At 35.9% G+C, this 24,443-nt stretch overlaps 1 protein-coding gene across 3 annotated transcripts in view; it reads right to left on the bottom strand.

Annotated features, from left to right (window-relative positions):
- The window catches only part of Csmd3 (CUB and Sushi multiple domains 3), a 1,140,535-nt gene that overhangs the window by 152,435 nt on the left and 963,657 nt on the right, over positions 1–24,443 (bottom strand). For 2 of the 3 annotated variants that reach the window (XM_059246844.1, XM_059246845.1), the window contains 4 exons: positions 14,182–14,295; positions 13,607–13,702; positions 11,891–12,094; positions 80–204 (listed from right to left, as the gene is read on the bottom strand). In XM_059246844.1, coding sequence (XP_059102827.1) covers positions 80–204; positions 11,891–12,094; positions 13,607–13,702; positions 14,182–14,295 — 539 coding nt within the window. The remainder of the gene's footprint in view (positions 1–79; positions 205–11,890; positions 12,095–13,606; positions 13,703–14,181; positions 14,296–24,443) is intronic. The other variant, XM_059246847.1, reaches the window with a different exon arrangement.

The raw sequence follows: 24,443 nt of genomic DNA, 5'->3' as shown, positions 1-24,443 counted from the left end.
CATGCCTTCTGTCATTTCTGAAAATACTAATTCTAAACATAAAATGAAAAAAATAAGAAAAATAAATAAGCATTCTTACTTGAATGCCAGCTCCCTCTGGCACGGTGATCTTCCAAACACAATTCAAATTGTTGTCATAAGGCTCAGGATATCCAGGAGACAAAATAGTCCCTTTGCGCTTAGTTAAAATCCCCCCACAGGGCACTGGAAGTTAAACAGCATGAAAGCCAGTTAATTCTAATGCAAAGGATTAAAATAAGACAAAGGTCAGGGAGAAAATCTCAAACGCAGAAGAGGCTTGTAAACAAAACCACATCATCTTTGATTTTAAGACTCTAAGCATACCACAAAAATACCTACAGAAATTAATTATGCAGCATTAATGGAAGAATATCTAAAAATCACACAATTATGATTATCATTTTTGTTATAATCCCTAAAACTTCATTGACTTTCTCACATACAATGTAAAATAAAATAAATCAATGCTTACATACAGATAGAGAAGTTTATGAATCACTCTTGGAAGTTATTTGGCACATCCTTTATTATTCTTTGAGGGATAATGGAATCTTTTGAAAACTAATATTGATCCTGGTAGTAATTACTATGAAAACATTCATTTAGTCCACTCCATATCACAAGACTTCTAATCACTGCTGTATTTAAATTCATTTAAGTCTCTGACTGTCCAAACTGACTATAAAGTGTTTTTTCTTCATCTCGTAACTGAGAAAACAGAGTCATTAAGAAGTTAAAATATCTCACAGTAAGTAATGAATCTGGGATTTGCATGCTGGGATTTGGCTCCAAAGTCCATGTTCCTCACGGGAGGAAGATACTTCATGTGGTTATTATCAGTCTAACTCCCACAAAAAAAAGAACAATATGTTCTATGTTCTTCCTCTTAAATCTACACTGAAGTCAGTTGAAGTTCCAGCCTCTTTCAGAATATATTAGATTAAGGTCTTGTGCCATGAACGACTTTATTCAGATTCTGGGCATTGCCTAATTCATAACTCTTGAATCCTCTGTCCTTTTGAGAATGTTCCTCAAATTCATTAGAATGTCAATGTCTTAATCCTCGAAATGCAAACACTGCTGATTCTAAAATGCTTTCAAAAAAGATACAGAGTATTATTAACATGAAGAAACTAGTATATTGGTTAAAATATTATAAATAATTAACATGTTATACTTCCTTTGGTTACAACTATTATTATTTTGAATACTAAGGTGCTCTGTTGCTTGAACATTTTTCCTAGTTTGCCTATGATGGTAGTTATAAATAAAAATAAAATAAAACACATGGTTTGTATGAGAAATTGGAGGAGAAAGAAAGATATAGAAACAGAGGCAGAGACAGAAAGATAGACAACAGAAGAGGAAAGGTGCTGGAGGCCTGAGGAGGTCTCTGGGTGTTCTGTTCTCCTCTCCTTTAGACCTTTGAGACAGGGTCTCTTGCTGAATCTTATGCTATGCTGTCAGCCATAGAGCTATGCCTGTTCCCTGAGCCTTTAGATTATAGGAATGCACAGGGCCATGCCCAGCTTTTGCATGTGGTGAGGGCTGGGATTCAAAGTAAGATTCTTTCGCTTGCGAAGCACACAGTTGTACCTGCCAAGCCATCCCTCCTTTACACACATGTTTATAAAGAGTTTTAAATCAATGGATCAGTTTTGTGACACTTCTCAAGTCAAATGCGAAAATCCAGGGCACTTGCCCAAAGGGGTACTGTAAAAATTTTCACAGGCTGACAATTGTTTAAAGTCATTTGGTGGGTTTTTTGTTTGTTTGTTTTTATTTTTTTCTTTAACTTTATGTGTGTCAGTGTGAGTATACACATGTATGCAGATGCCCTCAAAGGCCAGAAGATGATGCTAGATCCCTCGGTACTGGAGTTACAGGTGTTTAAAGTGCCTCCTGTTAGAGCAACAAGCATTCTGAACCAGTGAGCTTATGTCTAGACTCCATCTGCTGTTTTTCTTATACTATAATACTGGGGTTAAAGAAAAATCCAATTAAATTAGTTAGAAAGTATTTTGCACCTTTAAAAATATCAACAACTTTTGTATAGGGCACAAAAATATCCTGGATGGATTGGAAAAGGAATCATAAAATAAATATTTGCTCAAAAATAAATGGTAGATGATAGATAGACAGACAGACAGATAAATCAATAAAAAAATAAAAGAAGGAAAATGGCTCACAAAGAACTTTCTGGAGCTTGGATGAATTAAAACACTGCATTTCTTCTTTTACATCTTTATACTCTTCAGCCAAGTTCTCATTTTCTTTGTCTGACATAGTACATTGATCATAACCCAGGCTTCCCTATATAATTTATATATAATATATACTTGCAAGTTTCTGTCAAAGTGATCTTTCTAAAGTTATAAAATGGCATGTTACTTCTCCATGAAAAAAAAGATATATAAATACACTCTATTTCATTAGTCTTTCCTTTTCTAATTAATTGCCATTCCTCAGTGAATACATTTACTTACATATCTTTTCCAAACACCAAGTGTTTACCTCTGGCCATATATTCTTCCTCCAATATGCACACTGCTCAGTCTAAATTTCAAAATTCATATGTCCAAACAATACCCATTCTCTCCTACATCACAGTGGATGTTACCACCACTCACACTGTTCTTATGCCATAATTTCTCATTCTTGCTATCGCATTTTCTATTTCTACTTTCCACATTCAATCTCTCAACAAATCTTGTTAATTCTCCTTTAAAACATATGTGGGGGACTAGAGGCACATCTCAGCCAATAAAAGTGCTGCAGTGAAAGCCTGAACCAGTCCCTGAACCCAGGTTAATACAATGCAGATGGCCGGGCAGTGGTGGTGGCACACCTTTACTCCTAGCACTTGGGAGGCAGAGACAGGCAGAGCTCAGTGAGGTCGAGGCCAGCCTGGTCTACAAAGTGAGTTCCAGGACAGCCAAGATTATTACTCAGAGAAATGCTGCCTCAAAAAAACAAATCAAAACAACAACAAAACCCAATGCAGGTGAGCCAGCCTGCATCTGTAGCTGTCCCAGCATTCCTGCATCAGAACATGCAGCAGACAGAAAAATGGGTTAGAAGCTCATGGGCCTGGAGTGTGCAAAGCAGTGGCAGGCACAATAGAGATCCTGCTTCAAGAAGGTGGAATTCAAGAAGAGACTCCTGAAGTCATTCCCTCCCTTCCACACAGGTATTTTTGTATGTGTGAACCTGCACTCCCTCATGCATACATGCACACACACCCACCCACCCACACACACACACACACACACTAATACACACACAATAACACAATAAATAAAGAAGTCAACAAAAAGTATATCCTGACTCAAATCTCATTTCCAGGACTCTGATCTTCCTCTGTAATGAACCTTTCCTTTTTTCCTATGCAGTCTTATGACTTCCACTCTGGTCTTTCATTAGAGTGATTTTTCAGAAACGTATCCTTTCACATTCCACTCAGTGATTCCCTACACTGTTGAATTCCCCTGGCCATGGCCTTCAAGGATCCCTACCTTTGTCTCCTCTCTGTAGGAACCTTCTCAGTGTATAGTGTTCCAGATACCTGTGGACCTTCTCATGTTTGTGTGTGCCTCTCTCAAGACAAAACAGGGATCTTACTACCAACACAAGAAAAATAATTCGTCTACCTTCTGGTGCTGATTTCAGAATTAAAAAGTATACTTCATATCAATATTGATAATTGCTGTTTAACACTACAGGCAATAAATCTTTCTTGACTGCATGTAAAGATAAACAAATGGGCCCATCAAGAAATGAGAGTTGAGGCTGGGCGGCAGTGGCGCACGCCTTTAATCCCAGCAATTGGGAGGCAGAGCCAGGCGCATTTCTGTGAGTTCAAGGCCAGCCTGGTCTATAGAGTGAAATCCAGGACAGGCACCAAAACTATACAAAGAAACCCTGTCTGGGAAAAAACAAAAGAAAAAAAAAAAAGAGAAAGAAATGAGAATGAGACATGTTTAAACACACACACACACAGAGAGAGAGAGAGAGAGAGAGAGAGAGAGAGAGAGAGAGAGAGAGAGAGAGAGAGAGAGAGAGAGAACACACACACTCCTTCAAAAACTTCTCATTCGGACAAAAAAAGAGATGAACTAGATAGGTGGTACCATTGCCGTGAGACGCTTCAAATGAATGTGATTCTGGGTCTGGAAGGCACTTGAAGAACACAGCAGATAATAGTGATGGGATAAGCAGCTAATTAAAGACTTTTCCCCCAAGGGGTGTAAGTGTCACTGCCGGGCCTTTTCAAAAGAGACCTCCCACCGACAGAAGTCCTTCTACCTAAGGCCTTCTATTGTCAAAGCTATTAGTGGCTGCAGGGGGTTATTTGAATCTCCAAGTCTCAGAGCAGGACAGCCTTGGGGCTTTAGACTGAAAAAAAATCTTAAGAACACCGAAGTGTAACAGGGTCAAATTTGAGGATGAAAGCTCTGTATCCAGCCGAACTTTTATGATTCATTTTTACCTGTTTTGTAACTTCAAATTTTTTTATCAAAGTTATAATTCATGGTAATTTATCCATGAATTGTTTAGATTGCGGCTTTGTACAAGATTTCACTTGTCTGTATGCCGCTGGTTACATTTTTCCAATCCTTTCATTTTTGTGTAGTTTACCTATATAACTTTTTTAAAATTCATTTTACATACCAACTACAGATCCCCCTCTCATCCCTCCTCCATCTCCCCTCCCCCTACCTCCACCCCCACACTTGTTATCCCCTCCCCCAACAGGGTAAGTTCTCCCATTGGGGGACAGCTAAGCCTGGTACATTCTGTTGAGGCAGGACAAAGGCCCTCCCCGCTTTATCAGGGATGAGCAAGGTGTCCGACCATAGGTAATGCGATCCAGAAAGCCAAGTCATGTATCAGGGATAGATCCTGACCACACTGCCAGGGCCCCCTCAAACAGACCAAGCTATACAACATGGAAACCTCAGATGTGCTCAAGTAAGCATCAGACTGATCAAGAATATGGCTATGTAGAGAAATAATGAAATTTGACTGCATGAACCTGTGGGAAAGTAGTTAAAGTTGTTACACCTCCACATGCATTCAGGAAATTATCAGTTATTTGCTGAAATCCTATCATTGAACAAATACTGCTCAGCTGTTATGTATCAACAAGGTCCTCTTGGTTGAGTACAAAATAGTACATTAGCAGGGAAAATGAGACAGATTCAAGCAGATTAAGAAAATTTTAACAAGCACAAAAGCTATAGATGTATAATATAGTGGATGTTCCCATAAACAAGAGTATGGAGAATGGATGGAGGATGAGAGGCACAAAGCTGTTTTACAAAGGACAGTTGGAAAGTTTCAGTATGAGACTTGAAAGAAACAACTGTGAGATAGAAAAGCATGGAAGAGTAGTGTATTCTAATCCATGGGAACAGGGCAAGCAAAGGCTCCAAGCAGGCCATAACTTACATAAACAATGTAAATTCAGACTAAACACAAAAATTAAAGAGACTACATAGGTATAAACTTAAGATAGTTCTGCGCTGACTTTCATATTAAAATTGTTCATACACCAAGGATTTTACTTAAAAAAATTGGACACAATCATTTGTATTCATAATACTTACTTTTAGATTCATTTGTGTCTGCTTTATATGTACGAATGTTTTGCCTGCATGCATAGCACATTCACGCAGGGCCACTGGAGGCCAGAAGGGGGCACTAGAACCGCTGGAATTGGAGATACAGACTGATTGGTGCTGCCCTGTGAGTGCTGGGAATTGAACTTGGGTCCTCTGCAAGTGCAGCAAGTACATTTAATTGCTGAGCCATCTCTCTAGCCACCATATTCAGAAAATTTTGAAGTTGAAATATTTACAGTTCAACATAGACTTATTAAGCAAAAAATACAAAGTTTAAAGTCTCTTCTAAATATAATACAAAACAGATCAATAGTATTTGAATAGCAATTTATCCTGAGATAAGTTTGTTGTTAGCTATAAGCCAATTAGTACTAGTAATACATAGGAGTGGCATAAACATAGAGTAGTTTCATGGAAAATGCAAGGGAATATAAAGAGTTGGTAGATCTCACACAAGTCCACAAAGTTTGAGAATAATCTTTTTGTGATGCTCCTTCCTCTTTTCCTACTGAAGCTGGGAAGGTGATATTCTCTAAACATATAGATAGAAGAGGGATATAAATAAATAGCTGCTTTAGCTAAACACATGAGATTTTTACATGAGTCCCAGGGGAATTGAGAACTTGACATCTTAGCTTAGGGATGACCCCACAAGCCTTGGTCACTTGGTCATAGCTGTGTTGCTCAACTATCCATAGACATGTTAAACACTTTGGAGTGTTTGTGTTGGCCTTAACTTTATCTAATCTTTCTCTTTCACTTCAAGACTGAACACACCAAAGTATAACTCCGATATTTGCAAGGTTTAGAAGAACATCATAATCAAACAAATTGTCAACTATTAACTTTTACAAAACTTTGTTCCAGACTACCTGAGGATGCCATGGGCTTTCCTATGTTGCCAGAAACCTGAGGAAGGGCTCAGTGTTTTTGTGGTTGCTGTTGTTTTTGCTTATGTTTTTGTCATGTTGTTATTGTTGTTTCAAGACACAGTTTCACTGTGTAGTGCTGGCAGCTGTCCTGGAACTCACTCTGTAGAGCAGGCTAGCCTGGAACTCCAACACCTGCCTACTTCTGCCTCCAGTGTTAGGATTAAAGCCTGTGCTACCACCACACTGGCTGAAGGACTCAGCTCCTGACCTGACACCATATCATCTGCCGTGGGATGGTCTGTATGTCAAGTGTGTTGCTGATTGGTCAGTAAATAAATCACTGATTGGCCATTGGCTAGGCAGGAAGTATAGGCGGGACAAGGAGAAGAATTCTGGGAAGTGGAAGGCTGAGAGGGAGTCACTGCCAGCCGCCACCATGACAAGCCGCATGTGAAGATCCCGGTAAGCTACGAGCCATGTGGCAAGGTATAGATTTATGGAAATGGATTAATTTAAGCTGTAAGAACAGTTAGTAAGAAGCCTGCCACGGCCATACAGTTTGTAACCAATTTAAGTCTCTGTGTTTACTTGGTTGGGTCTGAGCAGCTGTGGGACTGGCGGGTGACAAAGATTTGTCCTGACTGTGGGCAAGGCAGGAAAACTCTAGCAACAATCACCTTTCTGAATTTTCTTTATCTGACTTATTCTGTTCTGCAATCAGATTCCAATAACAATAGAACTGTACAATAAACATCTTATCACAAGTGTCCAAACTCCGCTTGTACACAGCAGCAAAGTTCTTATGGGTGACAAGGCCCTACCTGGCTGATGCTGAGCTAATGGTCAGTGAAATGATGTTCTAAAACAGCCACTTTTGTAACTCTTAAACTTCCCCATCCCTTTCCCCTTTCCTATATTACCAAAGACTCTCACTCACATAATGTAAACAGTATTTCTCTGTTTTGCTCACGATGTCATTACAGCTAAAAACCATTTCTTTGCCTTCACTACCATTCATTCTTTTGATTAGCCTTTGAGACAGGGAGCCCAAACCTGGTATGTTGGGAGGTGGGACTCTGGCCTCTGTGGTACGTCTAGTAATACTATCTTCTAGTCTGAGTGCATGAAACAGTTTGTGTTGAGGTTTTTCTTGGCATAGCTCATGTTATAGCTTTTGTAGGTTGAAGTTACATGACTGCAGATCTTCCTGGCAAAAATTTCAACCCAGTGAATCTCCTTCAGTGGAGTAAGAGGCATAGATCCACTGGTACAGTGGCCATTTGTCCATTTGAGGGGTTCTGTGTAGGCTCCGATTTTTGGCAGTTCTCTGCCTGGACAAAGCTGTTCTTTGGTGCATCTTTTATTTCTATGTGGAAGCAATTAGGATAACATTATCTTGCTGTGGATTAGCATCTTTTATTTCTATGTGGAGGCAATTAGAATACCATTATCTTGCTGTGGAATAGCATATACATTACAACCGCCCAAGACCTTATCTGAGTGGCTAAAGAGCTCTGTGACACAGCACAGAGCAGATCTCGGCAGGGAAATGATAGGGGGCATCAGAGAGATCCTCCCCCTGAAGTCAGCCACCTCTCACACCTTAAAGTCTGGAAAGGTGAGGCAGGGAATATCCCTTGATTATTTCTGAAAGAAAATCTGGCTAATTCTTCCACTGTCTTGGTAACTGGTCCTCCTTTTTGTCATATCCGTTATCTTGTCAACTACCTCCTCCTAGCTTCTGTTTAAACAGTAATATTACCAAGCATCCCTTTGCATTCTCTTAAAGTTGCCTCCTGAGTACAATGGTCTTATTCCAATTCACAAGCAGAAAATTTCTAAATTTTAAGTTGAGGTTCACATTTCATTAATAATTATATTTCTTTCTTTATTTTCTGAAACGGAGTCTTACTGTGGTTCCCATGCTGGACTCAAACTTGCAAGCACAATTTCATGTGTCTGCTTCCTGGGTACCTTGGACTATGGGTGCATGCCACCACAACTGGATAACATTCTGTTATTAAATGCTTTTTGAGTCACACACTTTGACAAAAGCAGTCAAGACAAACAAATTGAGTTGTATCTCCAATGTCTTAGAGATCTCCTCTGCCGAACACCCAATTCAATTTCATTATTCCCAAGTTGTACTTTCTATAAAACAATATGAGTACACCTGGGCAGCTTCTTACGACTTTATATTACAGATAGCCTTCCCTCCATTATTCAACAATATGTTCCTTATTTCTATCTGAAATATCAACAGGGGCTTTGCTGAGTCTAGACCAACAGTCTCTTCATGACCACCTTATTATTCTCTAAGAATAATTATCTCTACAATGCTTTATAGAAATGCAGCTCCATCCAGCATGTATCTCAACCATTCCAGCTTTGATCCATTTCCCAGTTCATCTTTAGAGTTTATAAGCAGCAACCAATTACTGTTGCTGATTCTTTGACTTAGTTCATTTGCACTGCTAAAACAATACACCACAGACTGTATATCTAATAAACAACAGACACATATTCTCATAGTTTGAGAAGTTGGAATGTCAACAATCCGTGCACTAGATGATTTCATGACTACGGAGAGCCTGTTTCCTGGTTCATATCGATCATTCTCTTGCTGTGCTTTCACAGCATGAAAGGGAATGACATCTACTTGTAGTCTCTTTTATAAGAATACTGATATCATTCATGAGGTTAATATCGAATCATTTTTCAAAGGCTGCCCTATGTGCATATAAACACATTGTAACTTATCAATGAAATATTTAAGTAGTTACAATAGTTTACATATAAAGTTTGAATGTGAATCCTACCCACTTGCACCTCAGGACTTCATTTGTTGAAGGCTTAGCCTCCAGATAACATTGCTGTTTAGATGTTATTGGATCATGAAAGAACCTAGTTCATCAATGAATCAGTCCATTCATTGGTCAACTCAAGGCTAAAAGAGCCATTAGGAAAGGCAGAGCAGAAAGACATAGACCATGAAGGAGAGAGGTAATATTGAAAGGTATAACTTATATGTAGATCTTCCAATTTTCTGCTTGTTGGATGACTAGAGGTGGGTAGCTTTCCCCACAATGGCCTCTTGCCACTAAATGTTCTCCTATATCTCAAGCTTATATCCATTAATTGAGCCTAAAAATTAATTCAAATCTATGAAAGTTTGTGACAAAATAACTTTTATTCCTTTAATTTGATTTTGTTGTGAAGTTGAAGAACTGACCAACATGACTGTCACAAGACTTTTGTTCAGTGGTAAGCAAGACTAGATTATATTATAGCATTTATACTTTTACATTTTATAGCTGCCTTTCACTTCCTTTCTTCTTCAAGCTATAAGCTGTATTCATTTTTTTCTTTTCTCTGAATCAGCTAGTTTTTCTCCTCTGTGTCTTTTCTTTATGGAAACCCTATCTTGTTTTCATGTTTTGATGAAAAAGAAAATGTTTCCCTTCATAAGGTGGTGTTTAAATTCTTCGGAGTCACAAAGAAACAAGAAAAATCTGAGTAAAACTTGCCTTGAACCTATAATTTCTTTAACTTTATTTGCATTTTATGTTTTTGATCCAAATAACATCCTGGTCTTACAGAATTATTAATTTTATTACTTAACACATTAATTAATTTTATTAATTAATAAATAATTTTGTTTATTAATTACAGAATTATTAAAAATTATTTACATGGAGCAGCTAATGAAAATAAATTTCTCTAATTCTAAATAATTTTGTAATGATTACTATTACTATAATATTAAAAGACAAATTGTAGTCTTATTGGATGGAAAAGTTCAAGAATCCTGTTGTAAACCATTATGATTATAGTTAGTGACTGGCTTTATTCATCAGAAAGATATAAAAGTAACTTTCCAATAGATTGTTTGAAGTTTTAAATATGTGTTTAAATACTTAAAACTAGGACTGTCTAATGTTAGGAACGAGGCTTCTTGAGCCTTTCTTCAGCAACTCAACACTAGCAGCTATATCATCACCAACCGCCCAATGAGAAATGCTCACCCTTTAAAAGGTCCCTGCAATCACAGACCACTCTCTTGTTCTCTTGATCTGTCTCTCTCTATCTCTCATCTCACTGTCTCTCTGTCTCTCTCTATAATCAACACTCTGAGATGGCCTTTCATGTACTCTCCCCCAACTCCTGTTAAAACTCTTGCGTGAAATCTGTTGTGTGGGGTGATCTCTGCTGCGTTCCTTGGCTCTAAACTACCACAGTACTTCTTCCATTAAACCCTAACCTCTTAGCTGTTTTGACAGTTATTAAAAATGCTTTAGACTGAAAAATCTTTAAACAGAAGACATAGATTCAAAATTATCCAACAAATAAAAGCAAACCCAATCTAACAGCACACTGGAGATATTAATCACTATATCATCCTAGGAAGGCAAGGATGGTTCAGCATTTACCAAGGTAAATCTGACACCTAATAGTAACAAAAACAAGGACAAAAAATTTATACAATCATTTCAATGAATGCAGAAAAGGCATTTGACAAATTTCATGATGAAAATGTGGAACAAGTTTGGCTTACAAGGAACACACCATAATATAAAAAGTAATGTATACTAAATTAATGCCTAAGATTATATTGAATAAAGAGGTAATATAAACAGTTATAAGATCTGGAAAAAGAAAATCTGAGAACTTTTCCCACTTTTATTCTGGCTACCACAAGTCACAGGCAGAACAACAACACAGGAAAAAAATGAAATGATAAAAGAAAAGGAAAAAACAAATGAACAAAAAGAGCATTTAACTGGAAAAGAGGAAATCAAATTGTGATGGTAGATGATATGATCTATTTTTAAAAAATATCAATTGACTACTAAAATCAATAAAAGAATTTATCAGTTTCAAGATACAAAATCAATATTAAAAATTAATAGCACTTAATTACTACAAATAAATAAATCAATAGCCATCAAGAATTAAGGAAAGAATACCATATCATTACCAAGGGATAAATTTTGCCTAAATGTTATAAGATTTTTACAATGAAAACTCAGAATACTGCTGATAACAATTGAAACACACACACATACAGAGAAAAGGAGGTAGAGTATTAAAATAATGATTGATATAATTGATAGAAGGAATAATTCAGGATGATAGGATAGGCAAAGATATTTTCAATAAGACTCCTAAAGGACAAGAAACAATGGCAAGTATAGAGGGCATTCTGTAAAAGTGAAAAGTTTTTCGGAGAAGGGAATTATCATGAGAGTATAGAGACAGTGTAGAGAACTGGAAGAGACATTTTTGGATTATCCATTGGAGCAGGAACTTATCTGATTAAAAAATGGGCCAAAATTATGCACAGTCACAGAGCACACAAACATATACACTCACCAATGCAAGTAGGTAAGGAATCATTCCACTGGGCCAAAGAATTGGGCACTGTGTCACACCTAATGGCTCTGGAGCCATGGAGGATGTATCCTGGGTTACATTCAAAGAGGACCAATGAACCAACGGCAAAGTCATTGCCCATCCTTCTTCCAAACCTTGGCTCAGGCACAGAACTGCACTGTGTAGAGCTTGTTCTAGGAACAGCTGCACAGAAAGAAGTTGGTTTAATTTCATGTGTATCAGACATATATTGCTTTCAAAATGTAACTACCTAAAGAGGCTCAAAAATCTCATTTTTTTCATAATTAGAATGATTAATTTTAACACATATCTAAATGTTTCAAGTTCAATAAAAATAAAATACAATTTAAAAAGAATGTTGACCTTCAAGATATTTTCTTTAAAAATTTTAACTTTGATCCTTTAAATAACATCAATTATGCTACTTTCTTTCTTCTGTTTTAACCAAATTCTTATGAATACAACAAAGCAACTTTTTTTAGAAAATGCAATTTACAGGATCAAAAGTGGTAGTATAATTTTCTGTTTCGATTCCCAACTACAGATAATAATTTAGAATACATGAAATATTTTCCAGTTGTTTCATATACTGGATCTTATTAATATTAACTAGATATTGCCAACAGGTTTACAAACTTAATTTTCAATGTATGTTTTTTACCAATGAAGACAGTAATTTCAGTCAGATTAAGCAGAATATAAGTCAGACAGATTAACAACAATATTTATTTTTAATTCATCAATAATACATAATAAAATTTGAGATGGTGTTTATAATTTGTATGCCCATCAATTGTGCCTTTTTTGATTTAATAAAGTAGAATGATAACAGGATGTTTTTTCTTTTTAAAACACATACAAATGTGATTAAAGAGACTGACAATAGTCCAAAAGAATGGCATGAATTCCAATAGATTAAGCCCTCTAGCATGACTTGAGGAAATGCAACTAAATTTTCTCAGTGCCTTTGAAGATTCACAGTACCACAATTGTGTACAGGGAAAAATATTATGATAAAAGAGTGTATGTTACAGCCAACTGAAAAAAAAAGTGAGATGAGGGAGTTTAATAAGAATACAAAATCACAAATATTCATACATTTCTTAGTAGGAAGGTACAAAGTAATTTTGAGAAGAACTATTACATGATCATATACAATTGATTCATATATTTCAAATGATTCTTGATTTAGTTCAATGATACTATAAAAAGTTGTCCATAAAAGACAAGAAAAAGCATGGAAATTAACATTTAATGTGCAAAATTCTTAGTAACTGCAGAAAGTTCAATTTTACTGAGAGGATAAGAAATGTGGAGCAACATTTACCTTAACTAAATAAATTACAACAAAAGTCCATGTGTTTAATTTAGAGTGGAAGACCATGAGAAAAAAATGAGAAGAGTCAAGAATAGTAAGGATAACACAGGTGTTTTGAAAACAAAATGTTGGGAAGGAAGGAAGGAAAATTCAGGCATTTCAATTGGGAAAGGTGATGGAACAATGCATTCTTTTTAAATTGGGTGAAGCAACAATGTTCCAGGAAAGGATTCATGAGGTAGGTGTCAGTGTACAACTACTTAATGCCAATTTCCTCTGTCCTCTATGGTTATGAGGAGAGCATTGGACAACAACTGGACACAGCATGGAAATTGATATCATTCCTTAGTGTGTTTCTAGACTACAGTGTCACTTACCTTGATAAACAAAGTGAAATCCCTTAGCTGTTATGGGTCCAACTGAAGTGAATCGAATTGTGATCTGATTACCTGAACTCAGTGGAAGTGACTCTCCTACTCAACAAAACAAATACTCAGATATCATAAATAATCTCCAGTCAGTAAACCTAATAAACTACAGCATTTTACACTGTCATTTGCAAATGTCAAACTAGGTTCCATCAAATTACTTTAAAATAGCCTACTGCTAGCAATATAATTTCTTTGGGTTCAGCTTCAATTGCAATTTTTTTTTATCAGAAAGCTTTAATTACATTTTAATACATATGGCTCATTCTTAAATATTTTATAGCACATGAAACACCACAGATTGTGATTAAGTATTGTATTTATTTTATTACAGTCCTAGAAAATAATTAAATTTGTCTCAAGCTTATGAATTACTATTAAATTGTGGTTTTATTCTTAATAACAAAATCTTCAGTTTACAGTATTGTTAACATGGATGACATAGATCTCAACTCTCTCTACAATACTAATCAAAGTCAGTCTTTAACCAATAGCTGAGGAATGGCAGTTCTAGTAAAGGATACCTGAATGGGATCCCGAGAGGGAAGATAACAGAGGAGACTGCTGAGTTGGCCCATCAAACACCTCAACAACATCGTGGAGGGATGTCTGGAAAAATACAAACTGGCCAAACACCACTGATCAACAGGAACCAGGAGAAGCAAACCAATCACCAACCATCCAAAAACAAAAATGAAAAACAAACAAACAAAAGAAAATAGAAAGAGGAGGAGACAGAGAACAAAGGATTACAATATAATAGTAATCTGCAGGTTTTGTGTTTTTTTTTTTTGTTTTGTTTTTTTGTTTGTTGTTGTTGTTGTTGTTGTATTTTCTACCTTTAAATGAGGACTGGTGCCAATCGGTTCCTGACATTTGTATTTCAGGCCACCAAGATAATGAGCATGATTTAAGGCAGTAAAGTTTTCAGAAGACTATCTTAAAAAAAAAATAAATGGATATCACATTTAATTTAATTGGAAATTGTAGAGTCATTACAATTTAGTATTTATCATAACTACTTTCAGAATTTTTTTTTCAGCTTTTTTTTGTGGTTTTATTGAGACAGGGTTGCTCTGTGTAGCTTTGGAACCTATCCTGGAACTCACTCTGTAGACAAGGCTGGCCTCAAACTCACAGAGATCCACCTGCCTCTGCCTCCAGAGTGCTCGGATTAAAGGCATACGCCATCACCACTCAGCTGTTTTTCTCATAGTTTTATTTCACTCTGTGACTCTCTTTTTCTAACTTCTTTCTCCTCCTTTAGGTGAGATAGCTAAGATTTTAATATAGGGGATTTATAAAAGGTTGCTCTCAAAATGTCATTCCATTATAAAAAATAGGTTTGCTAGAAAAATATCAGTGAGATATTTTACAGATCTTGTGTTTAATTTATATTCTGTGTAAAAAAGACTCCTGAGCATTTATTATGAATCTTCCAATGAAATGAACATAGTTTAAGATTACTAAGCAACTAAAATGTTACAAATCTTCACAAAAAATTACTTTTTTATGGGAAAATAAGTTCTGAAGTATTTCACACAAAAAAACTTTATGAGGTTTATTATTTTCACTTATTATTTTACTTATTTGTATTCATCTTATAAATTTATATCCAGGATATACTTCAACTACATTCACAAACTAAGAGTTCTACAACAGATGTTAATTCATTTTTCATGTTACAAAAACAAAACATAAGAAAGAAGTGAGTAATGATAATAATTCTTAGAACTTTGCATTGAGTGTAAACATTGTGGACTTAAAAGATTATGCGTTAATTCTAGTGATAATAAACATCATAACTTTGTGTATTCAGAATCATATGACTTTTACTCAATCATCAATGAATGAGTATAAATATAAGTACATTTAATGTTTCAAGTTCATATTCTACAACTCAAATCACAGTTCTGGCCATCCTTTGAGGATTACTTTGTAAATAGCCCATATATCTGTAGCATTGCTGAGTTTGGCCCATGAACACAGGTATGTACAGAGTACTGTGAACTTAGCTACATTCATTTATTGGCATGGAAGAAATAAGTTGGTGATCCCAGTCCAGTTCTTTGTAAATGAAGAAGATGATGAAGAAGAGGAGGAAGAGGAGGAGGAGCAGCCGGAGGAGGAGGAGGAGGGGGAGAGGAAGGAGGAAGAGGATATTTACCACATTGGCAGATATACTGTCACTACTTTGAAAAATGTCTGACTATTGAAGTACTTAACTTTATGAATATTCTCCCTGAAAATATTTGCTGGAAAAATGGAAGAAATGTATGTTTCTATTACATCAGATACATGCAGTATACTGTTGAAATGGCTTACAAGTTATGTAACATTTTTGGAGTTCAGACTTCTTTAAAAGATGCTGAATTTGGTCTACCATATCCCAGGCTATTTCAAAAATAAATGATGGCTGTTTTTACAGTTTATGCATTAATAATGGGTTTTGTATGATTGTTTTAAAATATGGCTTTATCTTGTTCTGATATAACATGGCTATTCCCCGTTGCCTGAAAAAATGGCCGAAAAGGACAAAAACAAAAAAAACAAAAAAACAAAAATTTTGATCACAAGAACATTCCTATATCAAGTACATTGTGCAGCAATACTCCTTACAGGTAATGTATTTTTCTATGGTAAATTTTGAAGTCAGTTAGAAAATTTGAAGTTCAACATCCTTCAACTCTTTCTCCCATAATATGTCAACTATTCTAATACTAACCACTCTCAATTTCTAAGACAACTACCGTATCCAATGCAAAAACAATATAGCTATGTGAGTGTATATTATTAGGAAAATAAATCTGCTTTTTTCTCTTATAAGTAGGGCCCTTCTTAACTTCTTTCTCAATAGATCAGTTTTGTATAAATATCTTCTATAAATTAAGGACTCTTAGAAAATATGTGTTAATGATATGGCCACTAGCATTTTAATTTTCCTCTATCTAGGTAAGAATAGATACTGAGAATACTCTTCCATGGACTAATGTTAGTGTGCACTTATAATTTTCTGTAATTCTGAGGGAAAACCACATAGTTGAGAGAAAAGTAATTGAGAGGCATTATGGGGGCAACAAGTAAGCTACTTCTTAACAAAACTCTAATTCTGCATTAATATAGACAGTTGTAAATTTAAATTTAAATTGTGTATAAAGTTACCTGAAGAAGATACTGAATCATTATTTCAGAGATGGCATGATAAAAGATGTGCTTAATGTAGCATTTGTAGTCCCAAGAATCATTGACACTTGCCCAAACCTGATTTCACAGATACTGTTAGAATACTTATATAGTAAACTAATACCACAGCTTGGAACCAGATCCCTCATCCTCAGCCAGATGTTTTTAATACATTTATTCTTTGACAATATCATACACATATATGGTTCATTCTGGTTAGTCCTAACTCTGTGAACACCATTCTTTTCCCTGTTGGTCCCCTTTCCTCTGTTCATGACTTTTTCTGTTGTGTGAACTGTTGAATTTAACCAAGGACATCCATGAGGATAATCCACTGAAACAGGGTGGAGTCACAAGTGGCTACATAATTGAAGAGAAGCATCCCCCAGCATCAATCAATAGCCAGCGGTTACCTAGAGAAGAGGACCCAAAGAGTTCCTCAGGCCAACTCTTGTGTAATGCCACTGCAGGGACCATGAGATGCTGTCAGCTTATGATTCTAATGAGTGCACCATATGCCCACAAGGTAGCATTTTGAGAATTAAATGGCTATCCTAAGGTTTGCGACCTCATTTCAGGCATAAATATCTTGATTCACTTAGCATTCACACATGTAGACAACAAACTGTTGGCCTTTGCTTCTAAAACCTTTGGAATAGACAAAGGCAGGCCTTGGTTGATCGAAACTAATTTAGAGAAAACCCAGTTGATATATGAACACGGAACACTACATTTCCTGGATATCATTTTGGTTGAGCAAGCTTTCTTGTACACCTGGGTCACCAGTGCTTAGCTAGGGTATAATGAGACCATCATTGTCCTCTAAATAGACATGATTTGCTTCTCTGCTTAAGTTCATTTTATCTATCCATGTATCTATCTCCCTATATTTAAATTAACTTATCAATCATCCGTATTTCCATTATATTAATTCTACTTTGAACCACCATTAACTTTTTACTGTATTCTTCATTATTGAGATTTAAATGAAAACTTTAATATTTAATATTTTATATTTCTAAGAAAAATAGAAACTCTCTATTTAAAAATATATCTTTAACAGCTGATCTGTGTACTGATGGCCCAGCCTATTGCCTGGACCATATTTTTTCTCTCTAGAAATCCAATTTTTCTCTAAACTCTGGGCTAATTAATAAGCGCTATGTTGTCTCTTACAAGCAGAAATAAAATAGCTGGAACTCAGCAGCCAACTTGTTTTCCACCCTCTAGAGACAGGAAGATCTTTACCTCACAGTGCAAAAGCAGGCTACCAACATCAAGCAACTTCTTAAAAGAAACAAGATTTTATGGAGTTTTCTTCCAATTAAAAAAATAACAGATGTTAATGCTAACACTGTAACTCCTTCATTAGAAATGTATTTTCACTAATGTCATAAGTACTTCAACAAACCAGAAAAGGGGAAGACAGAAATCCTAGTAAGACAAAGATTAAATACATAAAATGTGCCCACAGAGAACATCTTTTGAAAACTGTTTTTGAAGCTCTTATTTTCCACACATTTTATTACAGAATAAACATGAGTATAATCAGACTTGGTTAATTTCATTCTATGATATATAGGAAGGGAGTTAAATGAGAGAGTTGAAAGGGTCACCAAAACAGACAAGATCTCTGCCCTTGGGCCCCATTAACTATATTTGTTTATTGAAATTGCAGCAGGCCTTTGTTCTGCTTATGAAATGGTAATAGATTCACTGATCAAATTAATTACAAAGCAAGCAACACCAGCAGACTGATGCTGTCTTAGTCCTTCAAACCCAGTCTTCAAAGTGAGTCCCCCAAAAACCATTCGCAGGGAATATAGGAGGGGTGGAGTGACTTCCAGGGGGCTTTTAAACGTAACTATTATGTAGATTATTTTTTAAGTTCCTTTAAATAGTGGTTAAAGCACGTAGACTCAATGCAAGGCTGGGGACCAGATGCTATTGGCAGAATGCTCACCACAACTTGAATATGCTCTAGTTCACAGGCTCATCCATGAGCAGCAAATGTAGACTGTGCGGAAACATACTATATATCTGACATCCCAACTTCTTCATTACTAAAGCAACCCTTAATTTGTCATGAAAATCATCCAAGATGAGGAATAGTTGTTTTCTCAGCAACCCCAAACTGGTCAAATGCATTTTTCTTAGCCAGATTCATTGAACTTCAGAGACTTAGCCCCTTCTGTTTAATTAAAGCATTTTAAATGCAAATTGATAGATGCTGTCATAGTGCTTGGATTGACAGAAAGAAATTAGCATAGCTGAATGCAGAATTTCAGGACAGAGCAATCATCACCCTGCAAACATCACTGAGCTACCTGCAGTAGCTCAGTGCTATACACTGAAGTGCTATACATATGCAACACACTGAAATGGGTTACTGTCCACGGGAGTGTGCATTTGCTTAGAACAAAAAAAAAAAAGGAAAAAGAAAAATTTAAACCTTGTCTGTCCATTCAGTTCTGTTTTGCAATATTACTAAAATGTGCCGTTATTGCTGGCAAACAACATATTCATTGGCAAACTTTAATCAAGCTCCATTGAATCCACTACTGAGAGGTTGATCTTACTTCTGTGTCTGTCCTTGCATTGTCCAATCAACACAAATCTATCAAGTTGGTTTAGCCTGTCCTGCCCTCAATCTGATCTTCATCTCCATTCTCCTGTCTCTTCAGTAATATTCATTGATCTTAGTTTCCTCAGTAACAATTTTAAATTGGTTTAGTCAGGCCATTTAATAACTTCCTATGTTTTTCATTTAAGTATTTTTCTTTCAATTCTCATTAAATTACTTGGATGTTGGATCCCATACTGATGGGAGCCATAAGCCTAAGCGACCCTTGACACACATGCTGCCATATTTAGGTTTCTCGCCTCTTTTCTTACATCTAGGCCTTGCTTAAGTCTCCATAGCACCAGAACCTCTTCCCACAGATACCAGAACCTCTTCTCAGATATCAGGTGAACGAGCTGCAGTTAAGCAATTAGGCAGTTAGACAAGAGTAGATAGATAACCCCCAGAGCAACATTACCTGCTGGCCAAACAGCCCATAATTAAGTCGCTTCCTGCTTGCAACCCCCCTTTGCCTACCTATATATGCCTTGAAAGAAAAATGAAATTTTGGAGCTTGATCAGACTTCCTGACTTGCTCTCATTCTTTGTGTCTCTTGTCCCTCTCATTCACCGGCCCTCCCTTTAGGTCCCTGTTGAAGACCCTGCCGGCCAGGGCACCATACTTCCTTGTATTTGAAGTTAAGCTTAATTTCTCAGCCCAATTGCAAAATTCCATTGTCATGATTTTTACAGATACGTTGATAATCTTGTATAATTTGCACTTCTCTTCTTATGTATTTGGGGTGTGTGTGTGTGTGTGTGTGTGTGTGTGTGTGTGTGTGTGTGTGTCGGCACATTGATGGAAGTCATAAGTCAACTTGCAGGAGTTGGTAGTCTCATCTTCCATGTAAGTCACAGGGATAGGGATGGCATTGAGTTCATCAGGCTTGGCAGCAGTTGGCCTCACCTACCATGCCATCTAAACAGACTCTGCTCTTTAAGGGAATAAATAATTTTTCCCAACACTGTCTAAGCAGAAAATTTCTAAATTCAGATCCTGTTTTGTTTTTTTTTTCCATCAAAATAACCAGCAACATGTAGAGAGACTCACTGATTTAGAAATTAATTAGCCTTAAATGAGGCTAATGAAATAAATATGGACATGATTACTATTATTCAGTGATCAGAACCTTAGTTACTGAGTTAAACATGAAAATTGAATTTATGCAAATGGAGAAGGGTTTCACCACTACTTACTGTCTTTTTCTTTTCAGAAGGAAGTACTTCTGAGCAGCATAGTAGTACAGTAGTATGAAAGGGGGGTGGAATGAAAAAGGAAAGAAAACACATGATCTGGCTGAAGCATCATTAAGGGAAGCAATCCAGCCACTTCCGTAGAAAATGGGGAGTGATTAAAATATCTAAGACACTGGAAAGTCTAGGTTTATAAACTATTTTTTGATAATTTGCTGGGCAGGAGCAGAATAGTAGCCTCTCTGGGAACCAATGGGTCTAGGAGGCAGATGAATAACAATATATTATTTACAGGACAAAGACATTAAAGTGGCAAAATTTGGCTCTGTGAAAAAAAATATCTGCGCAACTGGGCTTATAGTGTAACTGAATGGTAGAACTCTTGATTACCAAGTCTAAGGTGATAGGTTCAACTCCCCATGATAAGGGAAAAAAGTTGAAGAAATCAGAAGACATCAGTACTTGTAGAGGAGCACATGTAAGAATAATATGTTCAAAGGTCAGAAATAACCGAGCGGTGGTGGTGCATGCCTTTAATCCTAGCACTCAGGAGGCAGAGCCAGGTGAATCTCTGTGAGTTCGAGGCCAGCCTGGGCTACAGAGCGAGATCCAGGACAGGAACCAAAACTACACAGAGAAACCGTGTCTTGAAAAACAAAACAAAAAAAACACAACACCACAAACAAACAAACAAACAAACAAACAAAAACAAACAAACAAAAAAAGGCAAAGGTCAGAAACATCTTGGGCATTCCATAAAAATTGCTTAGGGAATATTCCGGAATCAACCTCTAGCTGAATCCACATGGATGACTCAAATGGGAGGAAGGAAGTTCATCCCCTTTTTGTGTTCTATTTTCCTCATCTGCAAAACAGTGTTAATAAAATGATCTGCACCCCACAGAGCTAAAGGGTGCATCGCAGAAACCGATACACACAGAACACTGTACAGTGTCTGGAAAACGTTAACACGTATTGCCTGTCGTTACTAATAACTCATCCTTGCAAATGGACTTGCTATTAATTCAATCTGAAATTTCTGATCAATATACCGTTGATGTTTGATGTGCCTGGCTCACGCTTGGTTTTCTAAACAAGCATTTTTAGAACAAATGACAAGAATGACAGGATTAGATAAGTTTTCCAGCAATTTCAACCAACATTAATTTGTATTCTAGCTTCAAAATATCAATGTGCTTCTCTATCTATTTGATTTTTTTTATTTTATCTTCTCGAGTGGAAGAGGGAAACGGTAATTTTTCAGGTTCCTATTTTAGTTTAAAAAAAAAACATGATGAGAGGGTATTCTATTTTTTCTTTGCTTTCCTGTAAACACATCGAAATTCTAATAATACATTCATATGAAAAGGGGTCCAGGTAGATATGTCTTCACTTAATTTTCAACACACCTGTTACTTTGTTTACAAAATCTACATGGCCATTAAATCTGGGGTTTCTACTGATGCCTTTATACCTCCCTCAGCTGGTTTGTCATTCTGTTTAAACACTTTCAAGCCAACTTTGTTTGCTCAGCATGAACTTTACTTACTGACACATAAAGAATGCTAACACATGCATGCGCCCACACTTCCAGGATTGAAATTTAGAGGCAAATCAAAGATACAGTTAGAAACTCACTTGATTTGGTGTGGGATGGACTGTTTTGGATGGCATAAATTATTAAAAATTCGCTTAGATTTAAATGAAATGTGCCTCATATGCTTATCTGATGATTACTTCAGACTATAATGCTACACAGATCTTGTCAGTCTAGTTTGGTTGGCCCCATGCATGCAAAATGACTTCTTTTACATCAGTAACACACATGGAAGTCCCTGCTTTCTGAGCTTCCAAATTACTTACCATGAAAATAGCTCAGTTGCATTTTGAGGTCCTCTGGACAGCTCTAGATTTTACATTTTTTTCTCATTTAAAAACCATTACAATGCATTTGAGTAAAACTTCAACTTGAAAAACAATTAATAGGAGTTTATTACTTCAAGTTCTCTTTCTCAAAAGCATAGAAAAGGAAGAACTTTGAAAATCAGGCACAAATGAAGTCAATCTGCACTTTATATTTAAAATGAGATCAGAGAGTGGTAAAGCTTGAATTGAAGTTATATTCTTATATTCCAGATTCCAGAAACACATTGCTCGTATTATACTAGAATAGATGTGAACTATTAATTCATGATGAGACGCTTGCAACCATTCATCATTGTCATGAAGGTTAGTCATATATATATATCAGATGCTAATTATCTGCAGTCTATTAAAATTTCCTGCCGAAGCTTGGCATCACTCTAGATATTTGGGCCAATATTGCATATAGCAAAATTCTAAAAGTGCCAGGTCTGCAGCTCAAATGCATAACGAATTCATGCTTATTAGCAAACAAAAGAAGAATATCTTAATATGATTTCTATTTGCAATAATAAGGAAATGAAAGGTTCTATTTAAAATTTAAATTTAGATAGTAGCACCTAACTATCTTATAACTGATCCCCTTGGAAGAATTTGGGTCTGCTCTGAACTCATCACAATAATTGGGGTACTATGATCCTCCTGTTAGCAATTTCTGTAACATATTAATGAATCTACAAAGTAGGCATAATGTCTAAATTCATTGTCAACTTTTAGGTTTCTCTGGAGCAGGCTTTCATTTTGTACCATAACCATTTGCTATCTAACAAAATTCGAGAACTTTCTACTTGACATATTATAAACATATAATCATTGCCACTAAAATCTCCATCTAATGTACTTCAATTTCCTTTAATTCTTCTAAGACTGTATGTCAGTTGAACTGCAAACAAATACTTTATCTTCGATTTGTAGTTGTAACATTTCCCCCAACAGTTGAGAATAAATTTGGCCTTTAAAAGCATAAGATAATAAAAATATTCAATAATGTGCAATTTTATTATATACTTTAAAATTAAAACAAAGAAGATAAAAAGTTTGAAAAATTCCAGTTTGAATCAACATTTTTACTTTTAACTCCTTTATATTTCAGGTAAGGTTTTTTTTTTTTTTTTCTGCAATCATTTTTTATTTTTTCCCTACATTTTGCCAAAATATGCCTTTCAAATTCCAGGTTGATATATAGATACAGGTCAGAAAAATAATCTCATAATGATGATAACTTAAATTGCTAGGGTATTTTTATTATTACCATTTTCAACTATAAGTCAACCAAAAAAAAAAAAACTCCTGAATTAAACACCCATGAATTCCTCACTCTCCAGTAACATTAGATCTTTACATCTTGTTTTATTTGTTTCTCCTTATCCCTTTTGTACTAAAAATGAATGTAACTTAAAGCAGCTAAACATCATATCTTTCTCCATAAGTTAGTTCTTCAGTATTTATTGCTAACCAGCAGGTAATAATTAAGCAGCCAACCATGCTGCATTGACCACATTTGATAAAATGTACAATTAACTTACTTATCTAATAGTCATTTTTTATTCCCACTTTCCCCACTTTATTTCAAAATAAACTCATTTGTCCAGATAATTTGATCTAATCTGGAGCCAAACTGCATACATGTCAGCTGACTAATGACAGTAAATTTACTTGTATTGTAAAATACCTAAACCACCTGTTTATAATTGTTTCAGATTATGCTTACTTATTTAGTACTGTCGGATAATGCTTTTGTATACTGGTTTAATAAAATACTAATTGGTCAGTAGCCAGGTAGGAAGTATAGGTGGGATAAGCAGACAAGGATAATTCTGGGAAGAGGAAGGCTGAGTCAGGAGACGCCAGCCTGCCCTCCAG

This window comes from Peromyscus eremicus, chromosome 20 (assembly GCF_949786415.1).
Source record: "Peromyscus eremicus chromosome 20, PerEre_H2_v1, whole genome shotgun sequence".
NCBI lineage: Eukaryota > Metazoa > Chordata > Mammalia > Rodentia > Cricetidae > Peromyscus > Peromyscus eremicus.
Note: the sequence above shows the minus strand (reverse complement) of the source record. Positions and strands in the feature narration are given on the sequence as shown.